Genomic DNA, 13,930 nt, shown 5'->3' on the forward strand with positions numbered 1-13,930 from the left:
GAATGCCAGATGTATTTGATTAATTGATGGGATCTTGAGGAGGGTGCCATTCCAGAACCATTAGCATCATGTGATCTCTTTGGCTGAACAGATATGGCTTTCTTAGGATTCTCAGACTCTCTGGCTATTCATGTGACTGAGCACCTACAAGAAACCAGGGACTGTGCTAGGTGCTAGGGTGGGTGTGGGGCATATGGAGAGGAGACAAAGTGGTAAACAAGATACAGTTTTTCCTTCCACGATCTTTTTTCTTTTAAGCTTTTTTAGAGACAGGGTCTCCCTCTGTTTCCCAGGCTGGAGTGCAGTGGCACGATCATGGCTCACTGAAGCCTCGACCTCCTGGGCACAAGCTATCCTCCCATCTCAGCCTCCTGAGTAGCTAGGACTGCAGGTGAGTACCATCACGCCTGGATAATTTTTTAATTTTATTTTTTGTAGAGATAGGGTCTCGCTATGTTTCCCAGACTGATCTCCAACTTCTGGCCTGAAGCGATCCTCCTGCCTCACCCTCCCAAAGTGCTATGATTACAGGCATGAATCACCATGCCTGGCCATGATCTTTCAGTCTGGTCATAGGGGCATGAAAATGAACAAAGCCATGTCAGGAGAGTGTCGTAACAGCCACATGGCCCAGTCTTAGGGGAAGAGTAATGGAGGAAGGATTCCAGAAGGAAGCAACAAGGAAACTGAGACATGAAGTTGGTGTTTGACAGGCAAATTGCATATGTTTTGGGTGTGCCTAAGTGTTTGAAGTATATTCCAGAGGTAGAGATAAGCAGCTGAAGAGGTCCAGAGGAAAGAAAGAGCATGGCACACTTAGGGAACTAGTACAGTTAAGGACTATTGGAATGAAAGGGAAAGAAGATCAGGACTCAGGCCAGAGAGACAAGGTCATGAAGGGCATTATAGTCCATGTTTATGGTTCTAGACGTTATCTAAAGACATTCTAAAGTAAACCATTGAATGAGTGTAACACTTTTAGCTCAAAAAGATCGATGTGACAGAACAAAGATAGTAGCAGTAGGAATGTGGAGAAATTAATGGACTTGAGAAATACTTGTCTTGTTTCTCTGATTTGACCCCAAAGAAGGTACAACTGAGGATTGCTCAGACCAGAAGTCTGTGAGATGCCAGGTCAGAGGAAGATGTCAGGATATAAAAAGCACCATGACTTCTATTGAGAGTGAAGGGCCTGGCAAATCTCTGTCGATTGTTTTCAGTGTTCTAATGAAAGGCCTTAGCCACAGGGATATACACTCCCAGGAACAACAGGTTTGATTCCCAAGTGTATTTGCAAAGGAACTTAGTTCTTCTATCTTTTCATTTACACATCCTCACAGGAGGTATATTTGTCAGGAACCCATGGGTTGGGTTTGGTAGAGCGTCTGACCAGGCCTGCCAGTCAAGACTTGGTGTATTAAGCTGTCCAATATTCCCAAAACTTTAATTACCTCAACCTAAGTATGAGCATATCATCATAATTTTTGCCACCTACCAAACCACACACTCATACAGGCACCCACATGCTATTTCTGTTTGTTATCCTACTCACTAAATAAAGCTCAACTTGTCTGAAGTCAGTCTAATCCCATTCACCCCCAAGCATTTGCCAATATTTACATCCTTTCTGCTGCAAATATTATCATTACTTATCTAATTACTTGGGCTCATACCTCTGAGACATGTTTTTCTCTTCTTTCTCATCTACCCCTCATCCCACCTCCCTGCCATAATTTAATTTATTTAATGTTAGACTACAGAGCTCTTCATATACTGCTTTGCTTTCTCTAATCTCTTCAGTCCATTGTGAATAATAGCATGATGTGCATATCACTATCCTGGTATACTTTGCTTTTATATTATAAATTATCTCTTGGCTAGAAGTTTTTTTTTTTTTTTTTTTGAGATGGAGTTTTGCTCTTGTTGCCCAGGCTGGAGTGCAGTGGTGCAATCTCAACTCACTGCAACCTCTTCCTCCTGGGTTCAAGCAATTCTCCTGCCTCAGCATCCTGAGTAGCTGGGATTACAGGCACCCACCACCACACCTGGCTAACCTTTTTTTTTTTTTTTTTTTTTTGTATTTTTAGTAGAGACGGGGTTTCATCATGTTGGCCAGGCTGGTCTTGAACTCCCGACTTCAGGTGATCCCCTGCCTCAGCCTCCCAAAGTGCTGAGATTACAGACGTGAGCCACGGCACCCAGCCTAGAATTTTATATTTTATATAAATCTGTCTGGTTTGAAGACAGTACTATAAGCAAATCAATTCTATTTAATCAAGGGTTGGTAGAGATGGACTTAGTAGCTGTGTAACCTTAGGCAAGTTATTTGACATGTCTGTGTCTCCATTTCTTCATGTATAAAATGGGGACAATAATAGTACCTAATTCACAGGGTGTTATGAGGATTGAAAGAGTTAATATTTGTAAGACAGTTGGAACAGCACCAGAAACTTGGTAAGCTCTGAAATACTTGGAATCTTGTAGAAGTCAATGAGGAAATGAGTTTATCAAGAAAGAAAGAACATGGTTGAAGACGGGACTTTGAGTCTCACAATAAGGAGTGGCTTTGGTGGTGTTTGGCTGGGTTTGTTAGCTGAGGATAGTGAATGAATGTTATATCTAGGTGAATCTAATAATGGAAATGATGATTCTGTTGACCAGAAACCTGAGCTTAAATCTATTGATAGAATGTTTGAACTGTTTGACTTACTATTGTTTTAGATTCAAAACATTGGTTTTCGTAGGCATTTCAGTTCAATGCAATGTCAATTAATTAGGTCTGAAGTAAAACAGTTATCATGAGAGGTTTATATTACCATGCCTTGCATTTGAGAAAGTCAAAATTTTCAAAATATGGTTAGTTCCAAAGTATATTTTTGATAAACCAGCTTGAATACTGCATTGTGGATAACAAGGTTAAATAAAGGTTCTAATAAGACAAACAGTGACAATTTAAATAAATCAGATGTTTTTGTCGAAGATTACTCTGTGATTTTCTCCAATTATTCATGACATTTCACCCATTCATATTGTGATCTGCTTTAATAGTGGAAGAAAAAAAAAAACCTTGTCTCCTTGTTTATTCTTTGTTCTCAAGGAGATAAGCTGTTTATAAAGACACGTTATTTGTTATTTAAATCACTTTTACTGAAGTTGTTTATTTCCTTGTTTCAGTTTCTAAAAATATTGCAACAATTGTAATGCTTCTTAGAGATGTCTATTCAATTCAGAGTGATTTGTACTGAAATTCTTTGCTAAATGGGCACAGGTGCTGATGTGTATAACATGCTAGTGAGTCAAAACTAATAAGTGCTAAAAAAAAAAAAGATAATGAGGATATACTTGTGTCAACTTTAAAAATCTGTGATTAAAAACATTTTAGACCTAAAGTCTTAGATATTTGTAACGGTCTATGGCTATACATGCTATTTAATAAGTATTTAGTAATAGTAATAATAATAATAATGAAAACAATAAATTAGGTATAACACCAAAACCATAAGCAGAGAAACTGCATAAATACAGAAATCTATTTCCTAGAAAATGCCCTTTAATCACTTTGCGGACTTTGAAGATCATAATTATTATATAAAAGTAATTACATTAAAAGATAATTTACCTGGTAGTAAAGTATCAAATTAAAGCTGAAAAACTATACTTGTAAACAGAATTATATGTTTTAAAATATTGTTAAACAGCAAACATGTGAAATTATATCTCCTGCTTCTCTTTTTGCTATACATAAAATTACCTCTAGAAAAAATTTTGGTGATTTGGTACTATAAAGCTACATGGTAGTAAAGTATACAGCTACATTACATGTCTTGCATATCAACCTAAACTATGACTTATCCTAGGTAATCAACAAGATTGATGTGTGAAATAAAGCCAAGCAGATTTGATATTTTAAGGGACAGCTGATTATTTCTAAGAACTAAAGGTTGAAAATCCAGCTGGGTTCATTTGGCTTAAAAAAATGAAGTCTGGTAACATAATTTATAGTATGTATTCCTGCTGAGTAAGCCCTGGATACTGCAAGCTCCTATGTGTGGATGCACATCTCTCCCTTTGAAATTGATGAGAATTGCTTGGGCTAAGTGAGAGGCATGCTGGGAAAATTGGGCCCTTACAATTGGTGTGTATAGACATTAGAGGTTTCATGACACTTTCCTCATCTGGTCCCTCAGTTTTCTCCAGTTCTGGTTTTGGCAGAAGACACTCAGCTTTGGAAGGAATACTCCTTGAATTAGATATGTCCAGACTAAAAATTATTCAGGTTTTATCACCTAGAGAGTATTACTTGAGAATTTCTTCATTATCAGTAAAGTTGGGTAAATAAAACTTGACTTAAATCTTATCCAAGTAATCTCAAGATGTCCATTTGAAAAACAAAACAAAAACCAGCTGATTTTTTGAAGTCTAGGCCAAATCACGGCTAATTTTGAGTGTAGTCACCTGGAGCAAGTACTATACTTATAAACAAATGAATTCATATAGTTTTATCATGGCATCTTTGAGTTTTGAAGATTGGCTACATTTTAGGCCAACTTCAGTTTCTCTGAATAAGTGGTCTATAGAACTGAAAAACACTCAATTTGTTTGCCTGGTTGCATCTCATTAAATCCAACTAACCAATCAACAAAACTAGATTGGTCATGACTATCAATGAACAGCAATCAAAGTATTATGTGGCATGGTCTACTTTTTGTCTATCTGTTGATCTGGTTTAAGGGTTATTTCCATTACCATTCAGTTAACTTCAAGAAGGTATAGTAGCTGTATTATATTGGACAAGTCACTTACTGTATCTCTCAGAATCATGGAGTTTTTTTGTTTGTTTGTTTGTTTTAATTGAGACAGGGTCTCACCCTGTTGCTCAACCTGGAATGGAGTGGCTCAAAAACAGCTCACTACAGCCTTGACCTCCCAGGCTCAGGCAATCTTCCCACCTCAGCCTCCTGAGTAGCTGGGACTACAGGTGGATGTCATCATACTTGGCTACTTTTTAAAAGCATTTTTTGTAGAGATGGGGTCTTGCTATGTTGCCTAGGCTGATCTTGAATTCCTGGCCTCAGCAATCCTCTAGCTCAGCCTCCCAAAGTGGTAGGGTTACAGGCATGAGCCACAATGTGCCCTGCCCCCTTGAGGATCTTAAAATAAATGTATTCATTAAGTCTGAATATCAGTAGTAGTATGAAGTACATAATGTACATGTAGTGATGGATACTAAATACATATTGCAGTATTAAACCTGGAACATTCTTTTTTTTTTTTTTTTTTTGAAACAGAGTCTCGCTCTGTCACCCAGGCTGGAGTGCAATGGCACGATCTCGGCTCAAGCAATTCTCCTGCCTCAGCCTCCTGAGTAGCTGGGATTACAGGCACGGGCCACCACGCCCAGCTAAGTTTTGTATTTTTAGTAGAGATGGGGTTTCACTATGTTGGTCAGACTGGTCTTGAACTCCTGACCTCAAATGATCCACCTGCCTCAGCCTCCCAAAGTGCTGGGATTGCAGTCATGAGCCACTGCACCTGGCCTAAAGCTGGAATATTTCTTAAAGTTGCCTTGAAAATATTAAAAGTCAATTGATAGTTTGGGTAATTATTTTTATTAAAATTTTCTTTCCTTTTTTTTTGAGGTGGAGTCTCACTCTGTCACCCAGGCTGGAGTGCAATGGCGTGATCTTGGCTCACTGCAACCTCCGCTTACCGGGTTGAAGCAATTCTCATGCCCCAGGCTCCCTAGTGGCAGGGATTACAGGCAGCGGCCATCATGCCCGGCTAATTTTTTTTGTAAATGTAGAGACGGGGTTTCACCATGTTGGCCAGGCTGGTCTTGAGCTCCTGACCTCAGGTGATCCATCCATGTCAGCTTCCAAAGTGCTAGGATTACAGGCATGAGCCATTGTGCCTAGCCAAATTTTTTTTTTTTTCTAATTTAAAAAATATCTTGAACCTGGCCTCAAATGATTCTCCCACCTCAGCCTCCCAAAGCGCTGGGATTATAGGCGTGAGCTACCGCACTGACTTTTCAAATATTAGTAAAAACCATCAGAACATGCATAGGAAATAAAGGGGGGGGGTGTCCAGTGGGTGGATGGGATTAGTTTACCAGTTTTTCTAGAATAATATATACAAAGGTGCATGTAAACAAATAAGATGCTTGGTAAATCACTCATGATATGTTGCTTTCTGAGTATAAATTATTTGAGTGATCTGAGAGGATGGTAAGGTAGGCAGAGCCACCGTGCCTGGCCTGGTCTCACTTTGTCGCCCTGGCTGGAGTGCAGTAGCACAGTCTTGGCTCACTGCAGCCTTGACCTCTGGGGCTCAAGCAATTCTCCCTCCCACATAAGCCTCCCAAGTGGCTGGAACTACAGGTGCGCACCACATGCCTGGCTAATTTTTATATTTTTTGTAGAGACGGAGTTTGCCTTGTTGTCTAGACTGGTCTCAAACTCCTGGGCTCAAGCAGTCTTCCCACTTCCAGGCCAGGCGTGGTGGCTCACATCTGTAATCCCAGCACTTTGGAAGGCCGAGGCAGGCGGATCACAAGGTCAGGAGATCGAGACCATCCTGGCTAACACTGTGAAACCCCGTCTCTACTAAAAATACAAAAAATTAGCCAGTGAGCTGAGATTGTACCACTGCACTCCAGCCTGGGTGACAGAGCGGGACTCCGTCTCACAAAAAAAAAAAAGAAAAAAGAAAAAAGAAAAAAGAGTATGAGGAAATGGTGAAATGGTATTTTGGCTGCTTCATGCCAATGGCCTATTCCATCTGCAGTCTGTCTCTGTCAATAGCCCAATGGCATCCTCTAAAATGGCAACCTCATGAACCTGGAAATGGAAAATCCCAATCACCCATATTTATTATGGATTACCATCTCATTTATTTAGATCCTACTTGGAAAATATTTTTCTTTTGCCCTTAATGAGTTTCATGAATTTGCTACTTGATGTTCTGTAGCACTTTCTTCTACTTAAAAATTTCTGCTGGGCACAGTGGCTCACACCTGTAATCCCAGGACTTTGGGAGGTTGAAGCAGGCTGATTGCTTGAGTCCAGAGTTTGAGACCAGCCTGGGCAACATGGTGAAAGCCCATCCCTACAAAAAAATTAGGTGAGTGCATGGGGCATGCCTGCAGTTTCAGCTACTCAGGAGGCTGAGGTGGGAGGATTTTTTGAGCCCAGGAGGCAGAGGTTGCAGTGAGCTGAGATCACGCCACCGCACTCCAGCCTGGGCAAGAGTGAGACTCTGCCTCAAAAAAATTTTTTTTCCACTGTTTTCAAGCTTAGAGTGCGTTCCTTATTTCTACAATTCTTGGATATCATGAATCTATGTTGTCCTAGGCATATCCTTATTTTATTTTATTAAAAAAAATGTTGGCCAGGCAAGGTGGCTCATACCTGTAATCCCAGCACCTTGGGAGGCCAAGGCAGGTGGATCGCTTGAGCCCAGGAGTTTGAGACTAGCCTGGGCAACATGGCAAAATCCTCTCTAATAATACCAAAACAATTAGCCGGGCATGATGGTGTGCACCTATAGTCCCAGCTACTAGGGAGGCTGGGGTGGGAGGATCACCTGAGCCTGGAAGGCAGAGGCTGCAGTGAGCCGAGATCATGCCACTGTACTCCAGCCTGGGTGACAGTGAAACCCTGTCTCAATCAATCAATCAATCAATCAATAGATAGAGATGGGGTCTCGCTGTGTTTCTCAGGCTGGCTGGCCTCAAGTGATGCTCCCACCTTGGCCTCCCAATGTGCTGGAATTATAGGCATGAGCCATGGTGCTGGGCCTGTTCCTGATTTTAGGCTTTGACATTATTTTTCTCAATTTCTATTTACAATCATTTCTGATTAACAGTTTGTGTATGCTGTATATATTATCTCATTTAATTCTCACAAAACCTGTGAGGTAGCCAACACAGAAACCACCCTAATTTTATAGATAAGAAAAACAGGCTGGGCGTGGTGGCTCAAGCCTGTATCCTCAGTATATTGGGAAGCTGAGGTGGGAGGAACACTTAAGGGGCCTGGGGAATATAGGGAGACCCTGTCTCTACAAAAAATGTAAAAATTTTTGCCAGGCATGGTGGCACATGCCTGTGGTCCTAGCTACTCGGGACACTGAGGTGGGAGGATTGCCTTCTTAAGCCAGAGAGGTCAAGACTGCAGTGAGCCGAGATCTCACCACTGCACTCCAGTCTGGGTGGCAGAGAAAGACCCTGTCTCAAAAAAAAAAAAAAAAAAAAGAAAAAAGAAAAACAAAAGAAAAACAGAGAGAGCTTGAATTAGTGACAAAATCAGAGCTCAAATATATCTCCTGACTCAGTATGTTTTGTATTGACCACTTTCTTTCTTATTTCCTCATTTCTTTCATTGTATTTGTCCTTCTCTAGACTATTTTAGTTTGGTTTTATCCTTAATTTTAGATGCCAGAGCTACTTGCCATTTTCTCTAGGAAGATTTTTTAAACAAGGACAGGAAAATACCTCGTAATTTTATGACTTATTTCAAATAGTTTTCCTGACAATGTTAAAAATTTTTTTCAGGCTAATTATTTTGTTTGTTTTAGGAATTGCAGGAACAGCAGGATTAATGTTTTAATAAAATGGTTTACAATGGCTACTTAGTCTTCTGGTCATTCTCTTGACTACATCAATTACAACATAATTGAATACATCAATTACAATCTAAGTTATTAAGTTAATCTAAGTTATTTCCCTCTAAATTAGCTTACATTTGTACAAAATAAAGTTAATTTCCTATGTTTCTACTTGCACAACCATGTGAAAATTTCCTGTAGGTCTTCTTTGGCATCAAATTATCCATGAGTCGGCCGGGCGCGGTGGCTCACGCTTGTAATCCCAGCACTTTGGGGGGCCGAGGCGGGCGGATCACGAGGTCAGGAGATCGAGACCACGGTGAAACCCCGTCTCTACTGAAAATACAAAAAATTAGCCGGGCGTGGTGGCAGGCGCCTGTAGTCCCAGCTACTCGGAGAGGCTGAGACAGGAGAATGGCGTGAACCCGGGAAGCGGAGCTTGCAGTGAGCCGAGATTGCGCCACTGCACTCCAGCCTGGGTGACAGAGCAAGACTCCGTCTCAAAAAAAAAAAACAAAAAAAAACAAAAAAAACCAAATTATCCATGAGTGCTTATATTACCTCCATAATTATTAAGCTGTTGGAATTTCTAATAAAGGATAATTTCATTGGCCAAGGCAAGTGATTTTTTGAAGCAAACATAATGAAATCTAAATACTCTCTGAAAGTCTTTTGAGTGTGATAAATACATATGCAGGTCAAGGGAGAAACAATCAGATTTTTCAAAAGGTCTTTCACAAAGTGTCACACCAAAAATTAGAAACAAAATAAAAAAAAAAATCACCATAGTATGGAAGAACAGTTTGTCATGTCAGGCAATGGAATTACAGATAGAAGATAAACAGTACGTGTAAATTGGCTTATTTTGACAGGTACAATCAAAATAATTTTTTCCATAAATGATTTGACCAAGTTGGTAGAGACGTCTCTAAATTATGATGCCATGCTACACTTTCTCTTTCTTGTTTCTTTGGAATCCCTCTTCTAGTGTGGACCAACTGTCTGACTTCCTTGAATTCTTCTTAGTGTAGTCTTTTCATTTGTTTTCACACAACTGAACTTTCTCCTTCCTATACTCCAGACTTTCTTGCCTGCCTGACTTCACTCTATTCCCTGTTCTTGGAAGGTCTTTATCTCTTAAAAGTTAAGCTTGTAGTGCTTGCTTTGGCAGCACATATACTAAAATTGGAATGATAGAGATTAGCATGATCTCTGCGCAAGGATGACACACAAATTCGTGAAATATTCCATGTTTTTAAAAATTAAAAAAAAAAGCTTTAAAGCTTAGGATGGTGGTTGCACCTGTAGTCCCAGCTACTGGGGAGGCTGAAGCAGGAGGATCATGTAAGTTCAGGTGTTCAAGGCTACTATGCACAATGATGGGAGTCTGTGAATAGCCACAGCACTTGGGCCTGGGCAACATAGTGAGGCCACCTCTCTTAAAAAAAAAAAAAAAAGTTGAGCTTTTAGAAGGCCTTTTTGATTTACCAGCTAAACTGCTCTCTCATTGATTCCACAACACAGAATTATCTTTATTTTTAAAAAAATTTATTTTAAAAATCTTTTTATTTTGTTCCTTCCCCTTTTCCCCTTCCCCTCCCCTCCCCTCCTCCTTCCCCTCCCCTCCCCCTCCTCTCCTCTCCCCTCCCCCTCCCCTCCCCCTTTCCCTCCCCTCCCCTCACCCCTTTCCCTCCCTTCCTCCCTCTCCTCCCCCTTCCCCTCCCTTCCCCCTCTCCTCCCCCTTCCCCCCTCCTCCCTTCCCCTCCCCCTTCCCCTCCTCCTTCCCTTCCCCTCCCCCCGTCCCGTTCCCCTCCCCCTTCCTCACCTCCTTCCCTTCCCCTCCCCCTCCCCCTTCCTCACCTCCTTCCCTTCCCCTCCCCCTTTCCCTCCCCTCCTCCTGCCCCTTTTCTCCTCTCCCCCTCCCCTCCCCCTCCCCTCCTCCTTCCCCTTCCCCTCCCTTCCCCTCCTCTTCTCTTTTTATTTTTTTCTTTTTTTGAGACAGAGTCTTGCTCAGCCACCCAGGCTGGAGTGCAGTGGCACGATCTCGACTCACTGCAGCCACCCTCTCCCGGATTCAAGCGATTCTCCCTGCCTCCGCCTCCCAAGTAGTTGGGATTACAGGCACCCGCCATCATGCCGGCTAATTTTTATATTTTAGTAGAGATGGAGTTTCACCATGTTGGCCAGGCTGGTCTTGAACTCCTGACCTCAGGTGATATGCCTGCTTCAGCCTCCTAACATGCTAGGATTACAGGTGTGAGCCACCGCGCTGGGCCTTCTCCTTTCTTTTTTTTTTTTTTTTTTTTTTTTTTGAGACAGGGACTCACTCTGTCTCCCAGGCAGGAGTGCAGTGGCACAATCCCAGCTCACTGCAGCCTCCACCTCCTGGCCGCAACCCCACCTCGGCCTCCCTAGTAACTAGGACTACAGGGCACAGGCCACCATGCCCAGTTAATTTTTGTATTTTTTGCAGAGACAGGATCTCGCTATGTTACCCAGACTGGTCTCAAACTCCTGGGCTCAAGCGATTCTCCTGCCTGGGCCTTCCAGGCATGAGCCACCTAGCCCGGCCTGTATTATCTTTTCTGGAATTCATCTCGCTTACTGGATTGCCAGCCTCTTCTGGACAGCAATTTGTACTCCTAATTCGCTTATTATAGTATGTCAAAGCATTTTTTGTTTAATCAAATTAGGGCTGATCAATGAGAAGTTACCCTTCGGATACACTGTCCCATGACTTCTCCGTCCACCAACAGTCCTTCTTAGGCCCTTGGCTTTCCCATGCCGCTTATACATTCTTTCAAAGCATATGAGTGCGTACCATTTATATTATTCAAATACGAAAAGGGAAAGTGGTAGGCGCACATTTCAGGTACTCGTCAAAGATGAGTTGGACGCTGGAAGTAAAATAAAAAATGGGCCTACCATTTAGGGAGGTGTGACGAAGTGACATCACTCTTCTGTTAAAACCCGAGGGCCCATTGGGTCACCTCCATTTTATTCAGGTTTCGGAATCTCGGTCATGTGAACTAACTTAAAAGGCTCAAGAGTGGTTACCTGCCTACCCGTCAAAATCACTTCCCAATTCCTTGAAAACTTCGGGTTCCTCGGCCGGCCACCAGCGCCTGGCGGAGAATTGCCCTCCCACCCACTGCGCAGACTGGAGCTGCCCGTTCCGTTCCGCCCCGCCCCACTGCATGCTGGGAGTCGTAGTCCCGGCTGGCAGCGTCCGGAAGGACGAGAGGGCACGGGAGCCCGCCCTTGTGGCTACTGGGGGTCACGTTCCCTGACTGATCCCTTGGTTCTCTCGGGTGGAGACTTCAGCGTGCACGGCGGGATTTGACTTTGCCACCGTCTCTCTTCTGGGTTTCAATAAAGTTTTCCTCTTCCTCTCCTCGTACGGAGTTCAAGATGGCGGCCTCCTGGTCGCTCTTGGTTACCCTGCGCCCCTTAGCACAGAGCCCGCTGAGAGGGAGATGTGTTGGGTGCGGGGCCTGGGCCGCCGCTCTCGCTCCTCTGGCCACCGCCCCTGGGAAGCCCCTTTGGAAAGGTCAGTGACTGTGCCATGAGTAGTCCGAGCCGACTGCATATGACTGGAGAAGCCTCTGGGGTTACCCTGCCTGTCCCATCTACCCCAGGTGTCTCCTGCTTTCACGAAGCTGAGGGCTCTTCGAGAGGAGTTTCCATTTCTCTTGACCTTTTATACTGTCTGTGAATGAGCCCTAAGCACTGAGGGAAATGACCCTGAGTGACTTTCATTTTGAGGGTCAGAGGTCGACTCAGAGTTTGTTCCCTCCGGGACGTTTAGAGAGCTGAGCCTAGTGGGAGTGCCTGGCTTGAAGTAATGGAGGTGTAGGGTTGGGATCTGGGGACCCCTACTCTCTGCGTTTTCCAAGCTCTCGGGGCTGGTGACTGACGGGCACTGGAGGAAGAGCCGCGCCTGGGACCTCTGCAGGCCCTGATATCTATCGTGATTCTAGGAAGGAAGGTCCACACACATTCTCAGATTGAGGAATCGATTCTTGGTATTCTTTTCAAGTCACTAGAAGCTTCAGTGGAATTATTTTGTCACCGGGCTTTCTTTCTCCCTGGCTTCCTTCATTGAGTTATATGTTCATGAATGAATGAATGAATGTATATTCTGAGTAACCAAGTCAAGAGTGCCAGTTTTACTGCTCTATTTATACATTCGCACTAAACTGCACGTTTTTCAAAGGCAAGGACATTGTGTCATTGTTTCCTAAGCACTTAGCGCAATGATTGGTACTTGATGTGCAAATATGATTTTTGAATGAATGAATGAAATTATTCTTATTGTCTCCCTCATCCACATACTCGTTTTCCTTTCTCAAATCCAAGCAACCCCTGTAATATACCTTAATAGATTGATAGACCTTAATAAAGTATATACCTTAATAAATAGATTCTTATTTATTAATTTAGCTAAAAATATGACAGTTTTTGATCCTTATCATCAATGCAGTTGAAATTAATACTAGAACTTTGATTAGGTCACCTTACGTTTTTCTCCAAAGATTAGCATAATGCACTTAGTATAATGGAATAGGCTCCACACACTACCTAGGGGGTAGCCCTGATCTGCTGGAGTAGTCGTTAAAAGTAAATAAATAAATAAAGATATAATGGAATCTTCTGGTAGTGTAAGCTGTGGATTATAATATAAATTTTATTTTTCATTTTTGGTAGTCAATAAAAGCAAATGCTATAAATTTCAACAGGTGCAAGAAAGAATATGGCAAAATGTAAGGCTTTTTTCTGTCCATATCCCTTAGCTGCTTAGTTTTTCTCCTCAGAGGCAATCTGTGATACTAGTTTCTTATGTATTCTTCCAGATACATTCTGTGTATGTACAAGCATATACATATATAGATAACCGTATTAAAAAAAAGAAGTAGTAACATGCTGTACACATTGTTTTGTGTTTACAGCAGTTAATTCTGTTAATTGTTAATTTCTTTTAAATTTAGTAGCTCGGAGATCATCCCATATCAATACCATATCAATTTCATATGAATAGAACTGCCTCGTGTTTTAAGTTTTAAAAATAGTATTCCATTCTATGTATATACCATGATTTATGAACATTAAAGATTTAAGGAGCGTCATTATAACATATAAAATTCACTGAATGCTTATTCTGTGTCATACAATATACTAAGTACTTTCTACATACATTATCTTATTATTCCTCATTATCCTCATTTTGGAGATCATGAATCCAAGGTTGCTGAAGATATATGGCTAGTAAGTGTCAGAACTTCTGGATTCAAGTAAAGGCTGTGCTATTAATCTATACTCATAC

General features: G+C 41.9%; 1 protein-coding gene and 1 non-coding gene across 7 annotated transcripts in view; both read left to right on the forward strand.

The window, feature by feature from the left end:
- The first annotated feature begins 9,762 nt into the window (after positions 1–9,762).
- On the forward strand, positions 9,763–9,864 carry LOC129477634 (U6 spliceosomal RNA). The gene has a single exon (XR_008655831.1). It is a non-coding gene; the product is annotated as a U6 spliceosomal RNA (small nuclear RNA).
- Positions 9,865–11,804: 1,940 nt separating this feature from the next.
- Positions 11,805–13,930, forward strand: part of AFG1L (AFG1 like ATPase) — a 237,418-nt gene continuing 235,292 nt past the window's right edge. For 2 of the 6 annotated variants that reach the window (XM_055260677.2, XM_055260662.2), the window contains exon 1: positions 11,805–12,157. In XM_055260677.2, coding sequence (XP_055116652.2) covers positions 12,019–12,157 — 139 coding nt within the window. In that variant the 5' untranslated portion in view covers positions 11,805–12,018. The remainder of the gene's footprint in view (positions 12,158–13,930) is intronic. The other 4 variants (XM_055260685.2, XM_063630705.1, XM_063630702.1 and 1 more) reach the window with 2 other exon arrangements.

The sequence above is a fragment of the Symphalangus syndactylus genome, chromosome 2 (genome assembly GCF_028878055.3).
Source record: "Symphalangus syndactylus isolate Jambi chromosome 2, NHGRI_mSymSyn1-v2.1_pri, whole genome shotgun sequence".
In the NCBI taxonomy this organism is placed as follows: Eukaryota; Metazoa; Chordata; class Mammalia; order Primates; family Hylobatidae; genus Symphalangus; species Symphalangus syndactylus.